The 24,193-nt window shown below is 56.2% G+C and overlaps 2 protein-coding genes across 14 annotated transcripts in view; both read left to right on the top strand.

Moving 5' to 3' along the window:
• ELMO2 (engulfment and cell motility 2) overlaps positions 1-7,636 on the top strand; it is a 40,974-nt gene extending 33,338 nt beyond the window's left edge. For 6 of the 11 annotated variants that reach the window (XM_021078301.1, XM_021078302.1, XM_021078303.1 and 3 more), the window contains 6 exons: positions 919-1,082; positions 1,181-1,293; positions 1,460-1,567; positions 2,323-2,405; positions 4,598-4,675; positions 6,066-7,403. In XM_021078301.1, the coding sequence (XP_020933960.1) occupies positions 919-1,082; positions 1,181-1,293; positions 1,460-1,567; positions 2,323-2,405; positions 4,598-4,675; positions 6,066-6,266 (747 nt within the window). In that variant the 3' untranslated portion in view covers positions 6,267-7,403. Of the gene's footprint in view, positions 1-918; positions 1,083-1,180; positions 1,294-1,459; positions 1,568-2,322; positions 2,406-4,597; positions 4,676-6,065 lie in introns of all 11 variants that reach the window. The other 5 variants (XM_021078309.1, XM_021078307.1, XM_021078308.1 and 2 more) reach the window with 2 other exon arrangements.
• On the top strand, positions 9,167-21,886 carry SLC35C2 (solute carrier family 35, member C2). 3 transcript variants are annotated; one of them, XM_021077211.1, is made up of 10 exons: positions 9,167-9,258; positions 12,981-13,342; positions 13,839-13,989; positions 15,005-15,068; positions 15,735-15,807; positions 16,349-16,517; positions 16,598-16,681; positions 19,146-19,321; positions 20,447-20,576; positions 20,688-20,902. In XM_021077211.1, exons 2-10 carry the CDS (start codon positions 13,223-13,225, stop codon positions 20,822-20,824), a joined length of 1,104 nt encoding a protein of 367 aa, XP_020932870.1. In that variant the 5' UTR covers positions 9,167-9,258; positions 12,981-13,222; the 3' UTR covers positions 20,825-20,902.

Below are 24,193 nucleotides of genomic sequence, written 5' to 3'. Positions count from 1 at the left end.
ACAGCTCTGGGGTTGTGATCAGATCGGGATTCCTGAACCGCTGTGTTGAGCAGGGGTCGGGGGCTGAAGCTCCGGGTTCTCATACCACCCAGCCTTGCTCCCAGTGTTGCTGCATGCTCCTCTGCAGGCAGAGCTGCAGTTTTGTCAGCTGAGATCAAGGAGCAGAGAGCGTGATATGCATGCTGGGGCATCTACAGCAGTCATCCCCCGATGCTTTCCGGACAGCACTGCGAGCCCCCGAGAGCTGCTGATCTGGGACTTGGCTCTTTTGAAGCTGCTCATCTCGTTGCAAACAATTCGTAAAATATAAAGAGAAACAAAGCTATCTGTAATTCCTCTACCCAGCAACCACAACCATTTTTATGTGTTTCCCTCTAGTCTTTGTTTTTTCCTATAGATTTTTCCTTCATTGGTGGAGCACTGACCGGATGTGCAGGTGGAGTCCTGCTTCTTCCTTTAGCTGTGGTTGTTTAAGGGAGTCACACGTACCGTGAACACTGCGCTGTGCCGCTCCAGCGTGCCAGGCGTTGTGTGTCCACATAGCATCTCAGTCCTCACGGCGGGCTCTGTCAGATGTGTCTTCCTTTGTCTCTCTTTCAAGATGAGTAGGTGGGGCCTGAGGATGTTAAGTGACTCACTCAAGGGACAGAGTAAGGCACAGAGGGTATGAACCCATTTATCTCTGGCCCCAGCAGCCTACACTCATTCCACCATACCGGTGACAATTGAAATATGTGAGAAATAAAGCCTTTGTCACTATCTGGCATCGTTTGTCCTAGGTATCTGCCCAGGAAGGCATGCCTGAGAGAGTCCAAGCTCTTACACACCCAGTGGGTGCCTACCCTGCCCAGGCCCCGGGGGCGCACAGAGCCTGGTGCCCGTTCACCGGAGCAGGGCCGCCTTCTTGTCTCCTCTCAGGTTATGCAGGTAGTCCGAGAGCAGATCACCCGAGCCTTGCCCTCCAAACCCAACTCGTTGGACCAGTTTAAGAGCAAACTGCGGAGCCTGAGCTACTCTGAGATTCTGCGCCTGCGCCAGTCAGAGAGGATGAGTCAGGATGACTTCCAGTCCCCGCCAATTGTGTAAGTCCAGGCCAGGGCAGGGGGCAGCCCCAGCTCTGCCTCCCTTCAGAAGCTCTGCTGTCCCCTGACCTTCTTACTCCGGCGCATGTCCGCCCCAGGGAGCTCAGGGAGAAGATCCAGCCCGAGATCCTTGAGCTGATCAAGCAGCAGCGCCTGAACCGGCTCTGTGAGGGCAGCAGCTTCCGAAAGATTGGGAATCGCCGAAGGCAAGGTGAGACCGGGGCCTGGGCGCTGGGCTCTCTGTCCTTACTGCCCGGAGCAGCTGCACAGTCCCTGCAGGAAGCAGCCTGGGATCAAGTCGTCTTCTTGCCCCTCGTGTGCCCAGGCTTGTCCCAGAACTGTCCTTGCTTACCTGCCTGGCCCCCCTTGTGTTCCAGAACGTTTCTGGTACTGCCGGTTGGCCCTGAACCACAAGGTCCTGCACTACGGAGACTTGGATGACAACCCTCAAGGGGAGGTGACGTTCGAATCCCTGCAGGAGAAAAGTAGGTTTATTTCTCTGTTGAGATGTCTTGGGAGCTGGACAGGCTGTTAGGAGACCTGGGTTCTAGTCTTGGCTGTTTCAAACTGGTCATCTGGCCTTGGGCCAGTTATTTCTCTGAAGCTGTTTCTCCCTCGGTCAGAGGACATCTGCACCTGGCCTGCCGCACGGGGCTGTCCGGAGAATTCAGTGAGAGCACAGATGTGAGTGGGTTTGCAGATTTGTAAAGGGTGATGGAAAACAATGCACTGGTTCATTAAGAGCAGAAGCTCTGAAGCCTGATTGCCTGGGTTCAGGTCCTGGCTTTGCAGTTTAATTCTAATGAATTACAAGTTAATTCTCCCCCTTGCCTTGGATTCTTCTGGAAAATGAGGATAACAGCCACATTTCCCTTGTCCGAGGACTGAATGAGTCCTCTGTGTAAAGCACTTACAACAGTGGCTGGCAGGGAGTAAGAGTAATTACTACGGTGTCCGTTGTCATCTTTATTACCGCGAGATAGAAGTGAGGTGAGTGTCTGAGGCCCTGTTCCTTAGGGAGACAATCCAAAAGCCCCGAACTGACCCCCAGTTAGACTTGACACAGCCCCGCCAGCCACGGGCCATGCACGGTGGCCACGGAGGAGGGGCCAACCCAGGCCACCCTCCCTGAGCGCGTACAGCCCCGTGAGTCTGGGGGCTGCAGTTTCCCTTCCAGCACTGATGCGAGGACCAACTTGCAGCATAAAGCTTCCAAAAACTAAGTCCTTTCATGTATCAGTTCCTGTTGCAGACATTAAGGCCATTGTCACTGGGAAAGACTGTCCCCACATGAAAGAGAAAAGCGCTCTGAAACAGAACAAGGTGAGTGGAGGGGCAGGCCTGGGTCTGAGCTGTTGTCACCGTGACACCTGGGGAGCAGTCCGTGGTGGTTGCTTTCTAGGTGCATGGCCTCTCGCCCATTCTCTCTCCTTAAATTATTCCTGAATATTTTATTAAAAACACTATGGACAGAAACCAGAATAGATAGAGCCCCCATACATGCCCTGTCCGGCCTCAACAACCGGGGTGAAGTCTCCCCGTCCACTTGTGCCTCCCCATTATTACTTTGAAGAAAATCTCAAGTATTTTATCATTTCATCGATTAATATTTAGAATGTGTCTCTAAATTGTAACGACTCTTCTAATATACTCACGATACCATTTTTACACCTAAAAGGAAATAAAAGATTGCTATTTAGTGTCAGATATCCCACTGATGTTTGATTTTCCACTAATTATCTTAAAAATATTATAGTTTCTCTGTATAAAAATATATGTATGTGTATTCGCACATACATGTACATCCACACACACTCATACCCATTTTGTTGCTAATCAGAATCCAAATAGGATTTACACGTTGTAATTCATCTTTTAAGTTTCCTACTTCATAAATTCCCCCTCAGTCTTTTCCGTCCTCTCGTGCTCTCCCCCTCCTCCCACTCTCTGCAGCTTATCAGTTGAAGAAACCAGGTTGCTTGTTTGATAGTTTCTCAGAGTCTGAAATCTGCTGACTGTCTCCCCGTGGTATAGTTTAGCTCGTGCCTCTGTCCCAGATCTGTAAATTGGTAGAGCGATCTAGAGGCTTGATCCAGTTCAGGCTTGACGTTTTTGTTTTGGCATGACTCCTTCCTAGATGGTATTACATTCTATCCAGAGGCCCATAACTCTGGCCGTCTCTCTTTTTGTGATGTTAGCAGACTCGTGATGCTCAGCGCCTCATTTCATTAGTAAGTTAAGGTTTGCAAACTAGTATTATAGTGCAGTCATCCCTTTTTATCATTAGCTGAACTACTTCTCTATAGAGAAACTTGCCATCATCTACTGTAGTTTCCCAGTGGTACAGTTTATATAAGAAAGAAGGAAAATGCTTGATTCTTTCCTTTTACGTACCTACTTTTTTTTTTTTTTTGCCTTTCCTAGGGCCACTCCTGTGGCATATGGAGGTTCCCAGGCTAGGGGTCTAATTGGAGCTGTTGCCACCCACCTACACCACAGCCACAGCCACAGCCACTCAGAATTCAAGCCGAATCTGCGATGACCTGCACCACAGCTCACGGCAACACCGGATCCCCGACCCTCTGAGTAAGGCCAGGGATCAAACCCTCAACCTCATGGTTCCTAGTCGGATTAGTTAACCACTGCGCCACGATGGGAACTCTTATGTACCTACTTTTAAAACCATGAAGTTCCCTGGCATCATCCATCAGTGACCCATTTTGTACATGCATTTTGTTTCGATTTTTAGTATTATTATGAACTCATGGATTTAAAAGGCCTATTACATTTGTTTCAGTCCACTACAGGTATATTGTTGATGCTCAGGTTGTCCCATCTTTGGCTACAGTTTATTTTCGTTGTGGTGGTTTTTTAAACCATTACAGCTTTCATTTTAATTACCCAGATATATCACACACACACACATACACACACACACGCGCACACACACACACACTTAGGGTAATATGCAGTCATTGACTCTGACATTCAGAGGTTCTGAGTGTTGAGAAATGGCTTTTTCCAATCGTTAAAGTATCATCAGGAGTTCCCATTGTGGTTCAGTGGGTTAAGGACCCGAAGTTGTCTCTGTGAGGATGCGTGTTTGATCCCTGGCCTCGTTCAGCGGGTTAAGGATTTGGTGTTGCTGTAAGCTGCAGTGCAGTCACCAATGCACCTCGCTGTGGCTGTGGCCTAGGCTCCAGCTGCAACTCTGATTCGTCCCCTAGCCCGGGAACTTCCTAATGCTGTAGGAGGAGCTGGAAAAAAGAAAAAAAAGTGTCACCACATCCTAGGCATGATTGTGTGGGGAGTGGGTAAGTGAAGGTTGATCATCACTGGCCTCATCTCTAGTCACACTTACGCACGAGCCCTGCGACCCTGATGACATCACATCTGAATCAGCACATTCGGTGATGGTCCCAAGGTACAAGGACTTTGGCCAAGATCTTGGTGTGTAGAATTCAGGCCATTCTGTTAATGGCTCCAAATAACTGAAACCCTTTTCCTTCCTTTAGGAAGTGTTGGAATTGGCTTTCTCCATCCTGTATGACCCCGATGAGACCTTAAACTTCATTGCACCTAATAAGTATGAGGTGAAGAGTGTGGCGCTCCCTTGGACAGCTGAGCCCTCTCTGTGACTCTGCACCTGGGGGTGTTGGGGGGAGTGGGCAGAACAGGGATGGCAGCACAGTGTCACGAAGGCTGTTGACACTTAGGATCTGCCGCGCTGGGGCTCCTCCCCCCTGAGCTGGGCTCTCCCGGTCACTCTTAGCAGCAACAGCAGGTTGCTGTTAGAAAGACAGGGTCAGCTGAGGATAATTTATTTGCCGGATGCTAGGAAAATTCTCTTTTCAGTTTCTGTGTGGCCACTCACCCAAGTGAGCTTGACAGATGCTCCCTCCTGGGGCCCCTGGACACATGCTGTGGTGGGTCTGACCTAGGCTTTGAAGCCGGATGGGTCTGGTCTTCCTGATGTGGGCCCTAGAGGTTCATCTGTAGCGCTGGAAGATACAGATAATGAAAAGTAACTGGTTGAGAGCATACATGTCTGGTGAGCTCTGAGAGCCATTGGAGGGAACTGGAGATGGGACTTCTGGAAGAGAAGACACTTAGGGCCTGAGCTGCCAGTGGGTTTTATTGGGAAGAAATGAAGAACTAGCAGGTGGGAGACAGGTGAGCAAAAGCACAGGGAAGGATGGGCAAGAGGAGCGGGGAAGGATAGACAGGAGGTAGGAAGGATGGACAAGAGGAATGGGGAAGGATGGACAGGAGGAGCAGGAAGGATGGGAAGAGGAGCGGGGAAGGATGGGTTAAGGATGAGAATTCTGTTATTTCCTCTTATCATGAGACCCTCAAGTTCAACTTTTCTAGCACTTATTTTTAACATCTATTGAGTTTTATTGGGTTTTGGGGGTTTTTTTTGTTTGTTTTCATTTACTTTTTTGAAAACAAAATTGAGACTGCAGTAATTTCTTTTGTGTCCTGCTTTTTTCACCTAATATGTATTTTCTGCCCACTATTACAAATTTCTCGGGTAGTTTCAGATACTTGGTATCCCTGTTGGTAGCTCTTATTTTGCATTCATTCCCTTTTTAAAAATCACACTTCGGAATTCCCTGGTGGCTCAGTGGGTTAAGGAGCCAGCGTCGTTACTGCTGTGGCTCAGGTCAATGATACGGTGCAGGTTCGATCCCTGGCCTAGGAACTTCTGCTTGCTGCGAATGTGGCTAAAAAAGTTTTTTTAAATTAAAAAAATTAAAATCCCATTTCAAATTGTCTCAGGGAGTTTAAATGTAAACCTCTTAGAAAAACCGAAAGGTCTCTCTCACCTCCCAGTTCATCTTTGCTGTCATCCCAGATCAGCCTTGCCTGCACCGAGTAGGCCCCAAGAGACGGCGTGAGCCCTCTTAGGAAAGGGACCTTGGCAGGACCTCCCATTGACCAGGGGCCACCAGGTGACATTTTGCAACTTGCTCCCCACAGTACTGCATCTGGATCGATGGCCTCAGTGCCCTTCTGGGGAAGGACATGTCCAGCGAGCTGACCAAGAGTGACCTGGACACCCTGCTAAGCATGGAGATGAAGCTGCGGCTGCTGGACCTGGAGAATATCCAGATCCCCGAGGCCCCTCCGCCGGTGCCCAAGGAGCCCAGCAGCTATGACTTCGTCTATCACTACGGCTGAGGCCAGAGCCAGAGTCAGCGGCACCCAGCAAGGGACTTGGGGCCCAGGAGAAACATTCACAGTCTGGTGCCTTGTCTTTTGCTTGTACAGAATCTGTAGTGACTGTGGTGGCCAGTCAATGCCAGTCACTCCTCAAACCCACCTCGGACCACCCAGAGCTTCCTCTTGGTCCCTGTCCACTCTGAGTCGTGAAGGCGGGTGCTCTGCCCGCCCCGTCACCGTGGAGCTTGGGATCGGGCCGTGAGGAATGAACAGCACACGCCCTTGCCTTCCAGGCCAAGAAACTGCTTCTTGAGCTGGAGTTAAGAACAGCCACTCACCTTTTCTAACTGAGCCCGCTCGCCAGTCAGCTGGCTCTCCATGTGGGCCAGAGCTGGCCCAGGACAGGCTGCCTGCAGAGGACACATGTGCTGAGCGTGTTGAGAGCCATGGGGAGGCTGCCTTTGGGAGCCCGTGCCTGTGTCTCAGATCTAAGTGGAGGCCTCGGCCTTTGCGTAGTAGATGCCTTGCCCCTGCTTTTGCCGTCTTCGTGAGGGCTCATCCTGGCCTCGTCCAAGGCCATCATGCTGCTGCCGCTGCTGCTGCTGCTGCTGCCGCCGCCGAGGTCTGGCTCTGACATCTCTGGTCTCCAGAGCCACCGGATCCTCCTGCTCACACAGTTGGGTGGGCAGATGGACATTTCTCCCTACAAGGCCTCAGTCGCTCATCCTGGCAAGTCAGAGACAAGCAGGCTAAGTCCCACCCTCTTAGTCTCAAGGGACTCTACAGGGAAAGCCTAGATGTGGCCTCGGCCCAGACTGAGGTGAGGTCACTAGATTCCACGTCCCCCCCTTTGTCTTTTCCTTCTTCGGGGAGAAATCGCCCCCTAACCTGAATGGCAGCCTTCCCGTTTGCTTCCCTTTGGCCTTCCAGACTCAGGAGGCTTGCCTGTCCTTCCTCTCTGGCCCAGCGCTGTGGTTCCTCCCATTGGCTTTGATTTCAGGGAGCCGGCTGGGGCCAGGCAAGGCCACAGCTGTGCCAGTGGGCCTTCCCTGGTGCTGCAGCGCTTGTAAACCACACGCACAGCCTCTCTCCTTGGCCACGTGTAAACACAGGGGCATTCAGTATTGGTAGCCTGGCATGGTGGGTACTGCCCAATGAAGAGGGTACTATATATTTTCTTTACTATAGGCCATACTTATACAGACGTGTATATATATTTATATAAGATCTACCTATCCTAGGATGGAATGTTGGAGGGAAAATAAAATGGGAGGCCAAAAAACAAAAAGGTAACACTTCCAGTTGTGGGCTAAGATTGTAACCTGAGTGGCTGGGAGCTTCCTGTCAGTAACCATGTTTTCAATAAATACTCTTTCATGTACAAACTCGTTCCTATTAACAGCTCTTTCTCTGTACTTGCTCCCTGCCCAAGGGAGCTTTCACCTTGACAAGGCTTCATTGCAGTGTGTCTGGGAGATGTTAGCGAGCTCCAACTGGAGCCGTCAAGAGTCCCTTCCAAGAGTCCCTTCCTCCTCTTCAAGGACTCTGCCCCCACCAAGCTCATGCCTGCGTGCACGCGGGTACACACACACACCCCTGCTGGTTAATGATGCCACAGACTGTCACACCAAGACAAAGTGCTTTCTGCTCAAGCCTGCCGGGTACAGCAGGAAAAGGCATACTCTACACCCGCGTGGACATGTCCTCCCTCTTCTTCCTGCCAGGGACACAGCCAGGAACAGCTCCAGTCCTCATGCCTTACAGAAAAGGCAAGTTCTTCACCCTGTGTGTTGCCGATGCTTGGTGCCCAGCCTACCAGCTGGTGTTTTACGCCGTAGCTCCAAACCTCAGCCTTGGTAGCTGGGAGGCTAGAATGAGGACGGTGATGTAGATACTGCATCCTGCCTCTGAGGGAGAAGAGGCTGAGAATCAGCACTTTCAAAAGGCACAGCAAGTGCATGCAGCCTTGGGGGCTGAATAAAGCCCAGAGCCTGGGTGCCATTGTAGGTGATGGTAAGTGCTGAATGAGCGAATGCCTGCGTGATGCCAGCTGGTGGGGCTGGGCAGCAGCGGCTTGCATAATGAACTGCTTTGACACTCTGGCCTCCATCCTTCTGTTCAGCGAGGCCAGGGAGCCCAGCTGAGTCCATTGCAAGGACTCCTGTTTGCAGCCAGCCTTAGAGCTACAGATCTAGGAGGCAAAAAGTCCCAAACTGGGCCTCAATCTGCAACCCTAGCCTGCCCTAGCCTCCAAATGTTTCCCTCTCTCCATATGCTCTCGGCCTTTTAATCCATCCTGCAAGATGAGGAGGATCCCAACTCCCTACTGGCATTTTTGGGCTCATTGCAACCTGCCCCTTGGTTACTTTTCCAACCATGGTTTTTTTTATAAACAAGTGGGCTCCAAGCCAGGCTCCAGTCTTCTTCTGGCCTCCTTATTTCCTCAGTCTGGGATGCTCTCCGACTCACTGAAATTGAGATCATTCTTTAAAGGTTCAGGCATTCAGAAAATGTTTAATGTTTATTATTTATTACCTCTCATGGATCTTCTAAGTCCTAATATTTAAAGCCCCTAACATCACTCCCCAGCTGGCTTGAGCTCCCAGAAGAAAAAGCCCAGGAGAGAGCTTAGTGTTTCCATGGTTGCCCAGCACTAGCTTGGAGAAAGTAAATACTTAATTTGTAAGCAGCTGACGGTTTTCTGGCTGCCAGAGGTGCGCAGGGGTCTGCAGGAGGCACCGGGGCTCCAGGCCGAGACCCCGGTGGAACCCAGGAGACAAACAACCACAGCCCAAGACCCTGCTCGGCGCGGGGCGCCGGGAGCAACCCGTGAAGCAGAGCGAGGGCGCGCTGCACGGGGTCTCCGCAGAGCGCCCTCGGCCCCGCCCCCGCCCCGCCCCCATCCCCGCCCCGCCCCGCCCTCGGCGGCTTCCGGCAGAAGTTCCCCGGGCGGGTGGCGGCGCTCGGCCTCGCACTTCCGGGAGGAGGAATCCCAAGCGCCCGCTACGAGGTGAGTGGGCGCGCGGCGGGCCTTCGGCGCGCTCCCGGGGTCGGTGGGAGGGGGGACCCGGGCAGGACTGGGAGCGGGGTCCCAGTCTGGCAACGCGTGCCACAGCTTGGGGCCCACCGGGGACCTGCCCCTCCCGGGCCTCGGTGTCCCCGTCTTGGAGGAGCCCGAGGCTCCGCGCGCGCTCCGCTCTCCCTCCACCCCCCGGCATTTCCCGAGCACCCGAGACGTGACCCAGGCAGGCATCACGCCGAGCCAGCCCTGCCCTTGGAGAGGCCGCATCCCGCCGTGGGGTGGGAGTTGGAGATGAACAGTAATCACGTAGGCAAATGAGGAAACGTCAGGCAGTGGGAGGTGCCACGAGGATTAGGAGGGTCCCCTACCCACACCCCTGGAGGTTCAGCCAAGCAAAGGTCGGTGGAAGAGTGTACTGGGCAGAGGGAACAGCACATGCAAGGAAGCACACAGGCTTGTGTTGGACCAGGGGCCAGCGTGGCAGAAAGGAGGGGAGGGAAGAATGAGGTTGCAGATGTGGGCAGAGGCCAGAGGGTAGGAGGCCTTCCTCTTGGGCCAGTGAGGGCCTGGTCTGTTTTCTGTGCTGAAGCCATCCCTCCCGCTGAACTGTGAACTCCAGACCATAGAGGGCGAAGAGGAAGTAGGGATACCAATTAGAAGGCTTGTTAACTTTGAGAAGGTGCTCCTTGGGGGCTCCCGTCGTCATGGGGACTCCCTGCAGTGAGGGGACCTGGACTGGTTCCTGGAAGGAAGGGTAGGATTTGAACAGTGGAGGGACAGCATGGCAGTGATGGAGCAGGAACCGCACCAAAAGCAAGAAGGCGCCAGAAGGCGATTCCCAGGAGGATGCAGACTGCCCCAGCTTGGGAGCTTGGAAGGGGACAGCAGTCTTAGCGCCGGCATGCCCTGGGGTTGCCCATGGGATGTCAGCAGTCAGACTTAATAGGGAGCAGATTTGTCCCCCAGGTGAAATTTAGCAGACATTGTTGGTTGTCACAACTTGGGATGAGGCGGAAGGGATGCTCCAGGCATCAAGGGTGGAGAGACCTGGGGATGCAGTGGAACATCCTCCAATGCACAGGACAGGCCATCTCCCCAAAGAAGATGATCTGGCCCCAAGTGTCAGTCATTCCAAAGCTGAGAAATGTTTGTAGAGAGGAAGGTGCACGGGCCTGGAGTTCTCTTAGATGTGGATTTGGTGCCCATGTGCTCCACTCTAGCTGTGTGAGCAGGAGTCTGATGTGGAGGTGCAGGCAGCAGAGAGAACCACAGAGGAGACCAGTGCGTTGTGTGTGTGTGTTTGGGGTGGGGGGGGGACCATGGTGATTCAGAGCCTAGTGGTGGCGGTCAGGAGATGGGACCCTGTATGGGATTTTTTTTTTTTTTTTTTTTTTTTAAGATAGAGCAGGCAGTATTTGCTGATTGAATGTGGGCCAAGGAAAAGAGAGGAGTCAAGGATGAGGACAAGATTTCTGGGAGTTCCCTGGTGGCCTAGCAATTAAGGATCTCATGTTGTCACTGCTGTGGCTCATCTTTGATCCCTGGCCCAGGAACTTCCACATGCCAAGGATGTATCCCCCCCACACACACACCCCCAAAAAAATCCTGGCCGGAGCAACCAGATGTTGGTGCTGCTGGCTGAAGTGGGAAGATTTGGACAGAGGGTGGATGAGTCCTGGGAAACAGGAGTCAGTCCTGAACAGGTTTGGTCCAAGGTGCCTGATGCTAGACATCGAAGCAGAAAGGATAAGGAGGCAGTGCATATTCTTCTGGAGCCGATGGGGAGGTCAGAGGGAGGGAGCCACTTCAAGGAGATGTGAGCTTGCATTTCAAGGAAGGGGACCGCCTGAGACCACCTAGCACAGCAGTTCTCAGCCCACTGGAAGCAGCACCCTCTTTTTAACGACAGATATTTCCTTAACAACCCCCGCTTTATTATCCTCAGATGAAATTTATGGTGAATAAAAACGATCTACACACAGAATTAAAAAAAAAATTGATGATGCCTTAGCCATAATAGAGAAGAGAAATAAAAGGAAAGTAATTGATAGTAAAATAAAATGCGTTTCAGTATGTGAGTTCCTGGGCAGCCCAGTCCTAGAAGCAACTGTGAAACCGTCCGTGCTTTCACCTCTCATAGAACCTCTGGGAGCGTGAAAGCCACCATGCAGAGGCCTGCAGCTGCAACCCGGTTGTGCTGGCAGCTGGCAAACCATGGCCGTACGTGATGTAGTTTTCCCCAGCCGGGAACTCGTGGTACTGTTTTATCAAAAACAGTTCAACCTCCCCTGAGTGTACGTGGTGTTCTTAGACACTTGCATGCCTGGTAGAACCATGGAGAATTTGCTCTGTGTTAACAGGGGAAATAGAGTTGGGTTCTGGATGCAGGACATTATAATTAGATCTTTCGCCAGTGTGAATGTTGAACTTATGCAGGATGCAGAACAATTCTTAGTTTTGTGGTCTCTCCCCCTGGAGTCCCCACTCACTGAAAGCTAGGAGAGTCCCCCCCCCCGCCCCAAACACCACAGGGCTCCAGCGTCCCCGAAGAGAACCCCAGCCTAGGGTGTCCTTCAGGCAAAGCTTGGTGCCTGCTCCCAGTTTGCCTTGGGGGAGGGGACATGATAAGCCGGTTCCAGAGTACAGAACTGGATGTCATTTCTCCCTTCAGGAAGGACTGGGGGTGGGGGAGCAGGCTCTGTCTGATCAGATGGTTCTAGGAAGGCTTCCAGAAGGAGGTGGCATTTCAGCTGGGTGGGAAGGGCTCAGAGGAGGAGATGGGGGGAGGAGGGACGCACAGATGAAGTAGCGTGTGGGTAACACAGGACCCGGCTCCTCCTGGTCCCCCAGAGCCCACGTGCCCCACTCATCAGGCTGGGCTGGGTCGACCAGGAGGCAGGGAGTGGTTTCCTTGGTTTCCTCTGGCCAGACCCTCAGGCAGGCACCGCCCCTATGGGAGTGGCTGTTAGAGGTGCTGGCAGAGGAGGTGTGGGTTTTCTGGTTCATTTTCAACGTCTAAAGACCAAATCAGTCTCCTGAAAATCACGTGCCCTCTCTCTTGCATTGCGCCGTCACACCATACGGGGAACGACCAGGGCGCCAGGTGGCTGTAAGCTAACGTGGCCGCTGGGGCTCCTGTCTGCGTGGAGCCCACAGCCTCCCGGGGGACCCAGCCGGTGCTCAGATCATCAGGTCTTGCACAAGTGCCATGGAGGAAAAGTAGGGGAGCAGGCCGTATCTCAGGGGGACCCATCAAGGGGCCGTGCTCCCTGAGGAAAGGACGTTTGAGCCGAAGATAAGAGGAAAGAATGAAGGCTGGGCTCCCTCCAGCAGCAGGAAAGGGCGGGTGTGTTTGGGGAAAGGAAAGCCCTCCAGCGGGGCTGGACAGGACTTCTTAGCTGCCAGAAGGGTTTTTGGTCTTTATCTTAAGAGCCCTGGAAATACCGAAGGAAGGGCTGCAGGCTGATCCAACATGATCAGATTTACATTTTTAAAAGGTCACTTTGGTGGAAATTCATGGAGAACAGCTTGAGGTGACAGGAGAGTGGCCATGATGGGGAGCTGTGAGCCTCTGGGCCAGAGGCGGGGCGGGCTCCTTCCGGGGGTCCTGCCCGCTCTGCTCAGGAGCAGGGCTGGGGAGTGACAAGTCCGGGGGGGGTCCCCCCCTCCCCGTTGCCAGAGCCACCGAACCGGCCTTTCCATCTTTCCAGCCTCAGCCCTGGGGTCCGGCGAACCGTGTATGCAGTGGATCATGGAGCGGGTCGGCTCAGGCCACCAGCCCCTTAGGTGAGGACAGTGCCTGGGGCTCAGCAGACAGTCCTGGATCATGGAGGCCGAGAGCGCGCCAGCCGGGAGACTTTCCTGTTGAGAGTCGTGGGCCCAGCTTGGCCGGCCGTCTTCAGGAGAGGCGCCGCCCCCACGGACCAGAGCTGGGGAGCTGCCGCTTCCGCGGATGGGGAGGTGGGCCCTCGACGTGGCCTTCCTGTGGAGGGCGGTGTTGACGCTGGGGCTGGTCCTTCTCTACTACTGCTTCTCCATCGGCATCACCTTCTACAACAAGTGGCTGACCAAGGTACCGCGGGGACCTCGCAGGGCCCAGGCCCCGGGGCGGGGGCGCCGCCATGGCCACAACGCCCCCCGATATTGACCAGCAGGAAGGCACGGGCCTCACCTAAGCAGACTGGAAGCCGGTCACGCCAGTGAGGGGACGGCCCTTAAATATTTGGATGGAGGGGAGATCAGGAAAGGGGGAGCCACCGAAGAGGAGCTGGGGACCCTCGGGGGCCTGAGGCAGCACAGGCCTGGCCTGGTAATGAGCTGCTCGGGCCATGCAGGTACTGCCTGGGAGGGGCCAGAGCAGGCAGCTTGGGGGCCTGTTGAAGTGACAGAGGTGGCACCAAGCTAGGCCTGCTGCTGCCTGCGTGACCTCCAGCGGTGGGGCGAGTGTAATATGGGTCAAGGCCCCTCATACGCTGCCGAGCCCTCCTCACTCCTCCGGCCGGTGGAGGTGGGGAGCCCTCGGGAGCTGGCGGGCTGTAAAGGCGCCCTCGTGCTCCGGCTGCCCGCAGAGCTTCCACTTCCCCCTGTTCATGACGATGCTGCACCTGGCCGTGATCTTCCTGTTCTCCGCCCTGTCGCGGGCCCTGGTTCAATGCTCCAGCCACAGGGCCCGCGTGGTGCTCAGCTGGACCGACTACCTCAGAAGAGTAGCTCCCACAGGTATGTGCCCACAGGCGGCTGGCCCCAGGGTGGAGGGGGCCGGATCCTGAAAGGAAAGCCAGAGGCCCAGAAAGGAAGCTTGCGGGCTTGAAGCTTAGGCCCTCCCCCTTGCGCTCCCACCCCCACCTCCACCCCTGACTCCCTCCCATCCTCCCTCCCACTTCCTCCCTCCACCCCCAGCGCCCCAGAGGCTCTGCTGCGCCTCAGCTAGCAGTTCCCTCACCCTTGTGCATGCACGTGCCCTGAGCGGGCACCACAGCCTGGAGATGGCAGTGAGCAGAGCCTAGTCCCTGCCCTCGTGTGCAAGGGGATGCTGGGGAGATTGGGAGGGAAGTGGCACACCTGAGTTGCCGTGGGGGGAGGCGCTGGGAGAGTGTGGTGCCAGGGGCATGGTGGGGGGGTAGGTCTGAAAGTGCCCCAGATGCTGAGAGGAGGTGAGAAGAAAGGCGAACTGAGAGGGGTCCAGGGTCAGATCCTGGAGGACCGGGTCCTCCGAGAGCAGCAGCGAGCAGCGAGCATGTGTTTCATTCTGAGGCAGGTGGGAGCCATTCTGAAGAGTTTGCCAGTAAGGGCTCGGCAAGATCAGGTTAACGCCCCTCCCCTCTCCCGGGGGACATTCAAAACTGTCAACAAGTGGGGACCACACAGGTCCCAGCCATTCAGAGTAGACTGCCACCTGCCCTCGTGCTGGAGCAGCCCCCTCCCCTTTTGGGAAGTCTGGGGTTAACCCTCCAGTAACTGGGTGGAGGAGTCCCCTGGTGGCTCAACGGGTTAAGGATCCACCACTGTCCCTGCCTTGGCACAGGTTTGATCCCTGGCCCAGGGAACTTTCGCATGCTGCAGGCACGGCCAAGAGTTAACTGGGTAGAAAGGAGGGCTCATCAGCCCCAGAGAGAGCCAGGGCATCCAGGCCAGAACGGGACACTCAGGCACCTCAGAGAAGTGTGTGCGCCGCTGGCACATCTGTTCCGGCCTGGCCTGGCTGTGGTCCCACGGGTGCCCCATGTCTCCACAGCACTGGCGACAGCGCTCGACGTGGGCTTGTCCAACTGGAGCTTCCTCTATATCACCGTCTCGCTGTGAGTACCGGTGCCGCCCGCCTGCCACCTGCCTTGGGGCTCAGGCACACAGCTACCCGGCCAAGGGGCCAAGGGGCCAGGGGGCGGGTCTAGGATGGGCCCTTGCTCGCTCCGCCCCCCTGGCTCCCAGCAGCTCTCCTGGAAGTCACGGCCTCTGCAGAAAGCTGGCACAGAGGGGACGCTGTGCCTCCCTGCCAGGAGGCCCAGGCAAGCCCGGGGCTCAGCCAGCATTGTGACAGGGCAGGGGACAGAGGGGCACGGGGCGGGGGTGGGGGCAGGTGGCAGCTATTTCTTCCAGCTGATTCTGCGCTTCAGCGAGCACAGTCTCTGCCTTCTCTTTTCCCCGCTTCTCCTGCCCCCACCCGCCAGGGTAGGTGAATAATGGGGCTCTAAGCTCAATGTCAGACCTGCAGCTTTTGTTCCCTGGTAATAATCAGAGGCCTCTTAGTCAGAGATTTCTTGCGATGAAAGGTCACCTATCAACCCAGAAGACCTGGGCTGCCTTCCTTTGGTCTTTTGTATCCTGGTTACCCTGCTGCCCTCAGGAAAGTCAGGGGTCTCCCCCCCGGCCCTTTCCAGCCCACTGATTGTGCCGTGGGCGCCTCTCTTGGCAGTGGTTGGGCGCGCGGGCTCCAGCAGTGCATCGTGGGTAATTTTCCCTTCCAGGTACACAATGACCAAGTCCTCGGCTGTCCTCTTCATCCTGATCTTCTCTCTGATCTTCAAGCTGGAGGAGCTGGTGAGGCCTAGCTCTCCTTGCGTCCCTCCTCCTCCCACCAATGCTAAGAATAAAGAGAGGAATCTGAGCAGTGGCTGGTCACAGCATGTGATGGAGGGAACAAGCCCAGCGCAGGTGGCAGTAACTCACCGAGGAAGGACCCAGACAGGGCCCTACTGAGACTATTTAGAAGCTGGTGTGGCAGGAGCACTGAGCACAGGAGACGGGGTCAGGGACGAGGGCTGGGGCAGCGGGTCCTGGAGGCTTCCTGCTGTGCAGCAAGAGGCCTTTGTTTGCTGGTTGGGGGCGCCTCCAGGGCCACGTGGGGACCTAGGACAGCTGTGAGAAAGCACCATAGTGCTTCGGGAGGTCGGGTCCATGCCAGCTGGATGTCAGTCCTGATACATCAGTGGGAAGGGGCTATCCAGGACCCCTGGGCAGAAGGATGTCTTGCCCCAGGGGCAGCTGAGATGGCTGCTGACCCCCAAGCTCCAGACACGATGAACGTGAGGCCCCCGCCCCCCAACCCCGGGTTGGCGGCAGCGGTTTCCCGTCCTTTCAGCGAGCGGCGCTGGTCTTGGTGGTTCTCCTCATCGCCGGAGGCCTCTTCATGTTCACCTACAAGTCCACGCAGTTCAACGTCGAGGGCTTTGCCTTGGTGCTGGGTGCCTCGTTCATCGGCGGCATTCGCTGGACCCTCACCCAGATGCTCCTGCAAAAGGCGGAACTTGGTGAGTGAGGGGCCCAGACGCCAGGCAGGTCGGAGACCGGCCGGGCCAGCCCGACAGCTCACCCGTGTCGCCTCCTACAGGGCTCCAGAACCCCATCGACACCATGTTCCACCTGCAGCCACTCATGTTTCTGGGGCTGTTCCCTCTCTTTGCTGTATTTGAAGGTACGTGGGGTCCTCCACCTCGGGGCACCTCGGTGCAGCGGGTCCCCCGCCCTGCTCCAAGCCTGTCACTGGAAGCTGCAAAGGTTGCTGAGATCAGATATGGCAGTCCCTTCCCAGGCGGTGCCTGGTTTGGGAGCTGACACTTAAACCAAATGGCTAGACTCCAGCGTGATCAATGCTACATGGAAAATGCATGTGAAACACAGGAGGCGGTCATAACGGTGAATGCAGAGAGCTCTATGCCAGAGCTGTTCTCATCGTTGTAAACACTGTAACTCCTTCAATACCGCCCTCCCCCCTGCCCGCCAAGCCCCATGCGCCCGTGCTATGACCGCCCCATTTCATAGGCAAAAGAAACTGAGGCGGAGAGAAGTAGAGGTGGCCTCGCCCAAGGTCCCCCGGTTCATAAACGAGCTGAATGTGGATCCAGCATCTGGCTTCGGAGTCCCTCCTCCCAAACCTCATGCCAGGGTGGTGGGGGGAAAGGCAGGCTTCCCAGACTGCATTGCGGAGAATCGATGGGATTTTGACACCCTGATGGGGGCGGGCATCCCAGGAAGTGAGAATAGGAGGTCCAGGCGTGGGGAGGTGTGTGTGGGATTGGTGTGCATTTCCAGCGCCTCGAGGACAGAGGTGGGGGTGGCACTCAGGAGCCTGGCCCGTGAGCAGTTCCCTTCTGCTGTCATCCCCAGGGAGGAGGCAGGGAGAGTTTCCCAGGCAGGGGTGGGGGTGAGCCATCGCCGTCCTTTCCCCCGTGTTTTGGAGTTAGTCTTTGTCTCCTGTTTATCCTTCTTCCCAGAGTCCCTTCTGCCCTCGGGGTCATTACAGAGAATTCTGTCCCACATCCATTTAAGTTTCAAGCAGTGAAGCATCTCAAACCTTTCTGAGAAAATTATTCCGCAGCCCCGTTGTCCAGGAAACTTCTGTTCTGCAGCCTCATTTTTTCATTCCTTTTTAAAATCTCTCCATTCCTTCCTTGTGCCCCCTGCACGGAACGCCACGCTCTCCCCCCCTTCCCGGTGTTTACACCATTCCCCATCTCTGCAAACCCTCATCCGCAAGCCCCTGGTAGTCATCACTTAGCAAAGCTGCATGGATTTAGCTCCTTTAATCTTTTCTGGTAAATTAATCCCCCAAGCGCCTTCATTACTTATGTTGCTCTTCCCCGAATTCCCTTCAATTTGCCGAAGCCTCTGCCTCTGCAGCACTGCTGAGCCCAGCACCAGACAAGATGGCCTACATCGGGAGGCCGTTTGCCCGGCGGGGACTGTCACTCTGCATTTCTTTGGCGCTTCCCTCCAAAATCTCCAAGTCCCCGGCCAGCCTCCCACTCCCACACGTGTCCACTGTTCCTCGTCCAGGGCTGACCTGTACACCTGCTGCTCCCCCAGGGGCTTTCCTGCAGGGAGGAACCCAAAGACCCCTTCTCACAGTTCCCATTGTGGCTCAGCGGTAACAAACCCGACTAGTATCCATGAGGACGTAGGTTCAATCTCTGGCCTCACTCGGTGGGTTAAGGATCCAGAGTTGCCATGAGCAGTGGTATAGATCCCAGATGCAGCTTGGATCCCATGTCACTGTGGCTATGGTGTAGACTGGCAGTTGTAGCTCCAATTCGAACCCTTCCATATGCCAAGGGTGGGGCTCTAAAAAAGCAAAAAAAAAAAAAAGACCCATTCTCTCAGATGCGCGGTGTTGGAGGGCTAGGAACACTCTGAAAGTCTAAGCCCACCTTGCTGTGTGGCTGCCTTGCGAGTGTCTCTGGAAGAGGGGACTGTGGTCCTGCCCTGTCTTTGTTGGGGGTGTTCATTTTTGAAAACTAGTCATCAAATTATACCGTCCTGTCTAGTCCCAACCCTTTCATTTTATCAGCAGGGAAACTGGTCCAGAAAGGGGACGTGTCTCGGCCAAACCCCACAGCTACGTAATAGCACCACCCCGATTAAATGGCCAAGGTTTGTAAGGATAGAGTTCCGTCCCTGTTTATGGGTGGCCCACCTGCAATTTAAGGCGGTCGTCCTGTGGCCTGGGGCACTGGCCGGCCTCACATGGTGGGCTGCCCCGCCTCTCTTTGGCCCACTGGGTGTCACAGCTGCCAAGGCCACGTGACGTCACCCTCCCCCACCCCCTGCTGAAGACGGGGAGGTCAACCCCGGTTGCCTCTGCTGGGGCCAGCCCTGACCGACCATGTCAGCCTGGAGGCTCCGAAGCACCTCCCCGTCTCTCCCGGTTGGGATCTCCGGCTTGTATCGCCCCAGGGCTCTCTGGCAGCCGTCACTGCCTCCCTGATTTCCCCAAGTCCCAGGCCATCTGCGTGTCCCTGCCCTCAGGGCCTCAGACAGGTGGCAGGTCCTCTGTGCGGTGGTGCAGCAGAGGCAGACTTTGGTCGCCCGGGTAGGGTGAGGCCGCCCAGGCGGGCACACCCAGGACTTGGCCTCCCGCTCTCTCCCCCCATTGCTTTCAGGTCTCCATTTGTCCACATCTGAGAAAATCTTCCGTTTCCAGGACACCGGGCTGCTCCTGCGGGTTCTGGGGAGCCTCTTCCTTGGCGGGATTCTCGCCTTTGGTTTGGGCTTCTCCGAGTTCCTCCTGGTCTCCAGAACCTCCAGCCTCACTCTCTCCATTGCCGGCATTTTTAAGGTACAGTCTGGGGGTGACCCCAATCCTGTCTTGGGGGGGAGCCCCCTGAGGGTGTCCCAGCTCCTGCTCCCCAGAGCCCTGCAGAGAAGACGGAAGTGCCTTGCCAGGGTGCTGCATGCTGTGCTGTGCCCTTGCCTGCGCTGCCTCTGTCATTAGCGCAGCCCTGTGAGGTGGGGGTGGCCATCCCTGCTCCACAGACAGGGACATGGGCATGAAGAGGTGCTCATACCCAAGGACACACAGCTGGGAGGTGGCCAAGCTGGGGCTCAAAGCCAGGTCTGACCCCACTGGGCCTGCGACACATTTACATTTTACCACGAATCCCAGCTCGGATCATCGGGCCTTGGCCAGAAGCCAGAATTGAGCCATACTCGACAGTATAGGGTTCTGGGATTGATTGGCAATGTCTGCCACAAGCACAGTAAGGGATGCTTGTATCATGCGTGCCTTGTGTTTGCCAGTCCTGCCTTTACTGCTGCCTAGCAGCACACTTGCCCTCGCTTCTCACCATCTCTCACTCCTTCCTGCTCCAGGGCCGTGGACTGGGCAGAAATTGGTACTAGAGGCATGTGGCCTAAAACCAGAAGCACAGGGCTCCCCAAGGGTCTTGCCAACCAAAAAATGAGCCATAAGTTATCTTTCTCAGAATGAGGACTGGTCCCATTTGTAGCCAGTGTGGACCAAGAACCCCGTGACCAATGTGTGTCCATTAGAGCCCAGTGTGACTGCATTCCCTCGTGGTAGCAGAGGGCTCTTCATCCTCAGGTGTCTTCTGGAAGGGCAGCTGTCCTTCCATCCTCTGGACACAGCGGTGGGCTTGACAACATTGCTCCCAGCCCAACATGTGGCTTGCCTCTTAATCCTCTCAGAATTCTGTGAAAAGCAGCTCCCCTGCTGCACCTCAGTGTCATGGAGGGAGGAACGTGTCACAGGCAGGCCTGGGTCCCCGAGCCCAGGGGAGCTTTCCCCTTTGCCTGGCAGAGTCGAGGTGGGGGTCCGTGGGAGTTTTGGCAGGTCTGGCCCCACCCTGTGGGCACACCGGTGCCCGTCCCCCCCCCAACCCTGCTTGCCAGGGGGCCACCTCCCCCTGCTGAGCATGACCCCTTCCGGCCTCTCTGCCCGCAGGAAGTCTGCACTTTGCTGTTGGCAGCTCATCTGCTGGGCGATCAGATCAGCCTCCTGAACTGGCTGGGCTTCGCCCTCTGCCTCTCGGGGATATCCCTGCACGTGGCCCTCAAAGCCCTGCACGCCCGAGGTAACCAAGCTGCCCCCCTGCCCCCACGGAGGCCCGACTCCTGATGACAGCCTCCCCCTGTCCCCACGGAGGCCCGACTCCTGATGACAGTCTGCCTTCCCGTTCACCCAGCCCCCCGGGAGGCTGGCTCTCGACTTCCCAGAGCAGTTCCAGTCTGGCGACTGTCTGCACAGTCCAGCTGCCTCTGTACTAGCTGTTCCTCTAACTCAGGAAGTTTGCCTGGTGATTCTGCCACCGCCACTCCTTAAAGCCACAGGGGTCGTCTCCAGGAGGTGGGTGGGGGCCTGGGTGTCTCAGCACACCCTCACAGTGGGGCCCAGCAAGAAGACCCGTTGCTGGGTCTGTAACCTGGCTGTTTTTGTCCCCAGGTGATGGCGCCCCTAAGTCCCTGAAAGGGCTGGGCTCCAACCCCGACCTGGAGCTCCTGCTCCGGACCAGCCAGCCGGACGAGGAGGACAACGAGGAGGAGTACTTTGTGGCCCAGGGGCAGCAGTGACCAGCCAGGGCACCAGCTTAGAAGCAGGCCACTCCCCAACCTTAACACGCCTCGGCCGCTCCGGGACCCAGTAGCCTGTCGGGGGAGCAGGGGGCCCGGCGCCTCCCGGGCTGGGCCTCGGAGAGCACGTGACCGCGCGGTGGTGGTACCAGGGTAGGGAGCTGCTCAAATGGGTGAGCCCCGGGCCGGCCTCTCGGAGCTGCCCGGGGCAGGGGCCCGAGCTGTGCTGGCGTCACAGCGGGCCAGGGGAGTGGGCTGTTCTCAGCCGCCCGCCAGGCCCCGGACGCCAGGATGGTGATTTGCAGTTCTGACGGGTTGCTAAGGGGACAGGGTGTGGACTGCAGAACGTTAGAAATGGGGGATGGAGACGCTGGGGCCTGGTCACCTGGAGAGCAGAGATCTGCTCCCAGAGAGCAGATCTATTTATAGTTTGGAAATAAAGGGTTTCCGGTCCACTGGCCGCCTTGCCTTGCCTGGAGGTGTGGGGGCGGGAGGGGTGGCATGGGCCTGGCCTCTCCCCTTCCCTCCCTGCCCACGTGGCCTTCTTCAGGTGACGGAGCCCCAGTGCCCTCTCGGGGCCCCTCCACACCTGCAGGCAGGAAAATTTAATAGGTACCGAGTATCACATTCTGGGGCCTTTGATGCTCTCACAGCCTCATCTGAACATTGACTCTGTCACTAGCTGTGTGGCCTTAAGCAAATTACTTAACCTCTCTGTACCACAGTTTTTTCATCTGTGAAACGTGGATAATTACCTCGGAATTGTTCTGAAGACTGAGTCAGTATGGGTAACAGAGTAAATGTCATGTATGTATGGATTTGGAAAATCCTTCTAACAGCCGTGGAACTGAAGCCCTAAATGAGTGGCCACAACAGGCTGCACAGCCAGGACTGGGTGCCTCCGCGCCTGTCCTTGGAACTTATAAGAAGGGGATGTGGATCTGGGACCTGGGCCTCGCTTACCCCCTTGGATGTGTCCCCCCGCTGCCCCTGGAGACTGCAGTCCTTTATAAAATGGAGAGGGAAGCGGCGGGATCCCAGCGCTGAGGTGCAGCGGGGCTGAGGCCTGGCCTCCCTGCCTTGCGGGAGCTTTTAGGCACTCACAGCAGGTGGCGCCATCGCACCACACTTCGGATCCCCAACCTGCGCTACCAGCCACCACCATCCAAGCCCAGGCAGGGGTCCCGATGGAGACCCAGACGGGACTCGTTAGGAGCTGTTCGAATCAGATCAGAGCCATGTCTGCTCAGTCCACTAAGCCGAGGGGAGTGTTCGTGCTTTAGAAACAGGTCAGCAAACTTTCTCTGAAAAGGGCCAGATAGTAAATATTTCCCATTTGGGAGCCATATAGTCCCTGTCGCAGCTACTCAAGCCTGCTGTTGTAGCGGGAAAGCAGCCACAGGCAGAGACAGAGAAGCGGAAGGGCGTGGCTGTGTTCCTTGAGAGCTGGCCCTCAAATCCAGGAGGCCGCCCGCTGGCTCTACGTCGTCGCCAACCCTCGCAGTAGCTTTCTTCAGGATGACTGCGTCCCACTCTCAATCCTGTGTCTGGGGAAACTGAGGCCCAGGAGGGCCGGGGACTAGCCTGAGGTCCTCAGAGCCTCTGCACTCAGGCGGGATGAGAACCGAGGTCTCCGGCCACCAGTTCAGCCTCACAATGCAGATTTCTGCAGGCACTGTGACACCCAGGGCTCCCCTGAGGTGGCATCTTCGCTGGTTCCTGTACCTCTGCCCTCCTTGGGTTCTGTGAGCTCAGAAGCTAGGATTAAGGAAGAGGGCGCACGACGCCGGGTGACGTGGGGAGGACCAGAAGAAGGGGGCTGCTTGGGATGCAGGATGCTTGGGCGGCAGGAGAGGCTGCCAGAGCCCTGCTGGCTCAGGTGGATGAGAGCTTCCTGTCTGCTCTCCGCCTCCATCCACCTCTCCCCGCACAGGGAGCAAGTGTGCTGTCTGGTGCAGTAATTATGGGGTGTGGAGCCAGGGGCCCCCACCGCTCACATGTTGGGTTCAGTGACAGCCCCTCACTTAGTGGCAATTACCAGCCAATCCTAGAGGAGGGCTCCCTCTCCCCCTCCCCCACCCAGCCCACCCAGTCGCCTGGCCTGCTGGGCCAGACAGCATCACCCTCAGCTTTGAGCCCTGGAAGCACCCATGCTGTCTGCAGCCATTGCATCTCAGGGCTGCAGCGTCGTCATGGCAACTTGGTGCTCGCACAGGTTGAAGGAAGCTGAGGATGTGACTTGTCTCTCCAAGGCTGTGGCATCTGTCCCCACGAAGCCTCCAGCTTCAGGGCTTCTGCTGAGGAGGGAGGAGGGGAGGAGAGCTGACCTGCAGGTTCGGGTTTTAAGTGCTTATGTGCCCACCGCCTCTTGGCCTCTCCGGGGGCCTACGGTGAAAGGGAGGTTCATGCCCCCAATATACAAGGATGTCTGCAGTCAGGGGCTTGGTGGGGATAAGAACGAGCTGGGGTTTGCCGGTGGGAGAAACCTGAGACATCGGGCTGGACCTGGAATACCTTCATCTTCCTTCTGGTACCTTCTCCGCCAGGAGGGCTCAGGGGATCACCTCCATCTGTTTCTGCTCCATTCTGCTGGGGAAAACGTAAAATTGCCAGTGGCTCGAGAGTAGAGTTACGTGCCACCAGGAGAACTGTCTCCGTGGCACTCACCGCTGCTTTCTGCGTCACGGACTATTGATGAACTGAGCTGCGTCCCCGGTTTGCAGTCCAGAGCCGAGGGTGGGGACGCCCCCACCATCCATCCGGCTCTGCAGCGTTCACTGAGTGCTGGCCGTGTGCCAGACGCTGCCGGACCTGGGATAGAGACGTTTGTCCTTGGGGAGATGGCAAACAGGGCCACCATTCCCCCTGCCCAGGGAAGCGTTGGGGTGCGGGGGACAAGGGAGATGGGGAGGGAACAGAATGGACGTGCCCTGGGCACCTCCTAGGCCTTGCGCGTCAGTCATTTAATCGCTAAGAACCCAGTGCTGTAGGAGTTGATTGTACCTGTGTCATAGCTGAGGAAACTAAGCTCATAGAGGTTTAGCAAAATAGTGCCTCGGAGGAGTTCCCGCTGTGGCACAGTGGGTTAAGAATCCTATTACAACAGCTAGGAGGTGTGAGT

The sequence above is a fragment of the Sus scrofa genome, chromosome 17, assembly GCF_000003025.6.
Source record: "Sus scrofa isolate TJ Tabasco breed Duroc chromosome 17, Sscrofa11.1, whole genome shotgun sequence".
In the NCBI taxonomy this organism is placed as follows: Eukaryota; Metazoa; Chordata; class Mammalia; order Artiodactyla; family Suidae; genus Sus; species Sus scrofa.
The sequence above is the reverse complement of the archived record's forward strand: the minus strand, read 5'-3'. Positions and strand labels throughout refer to the sequence as shown.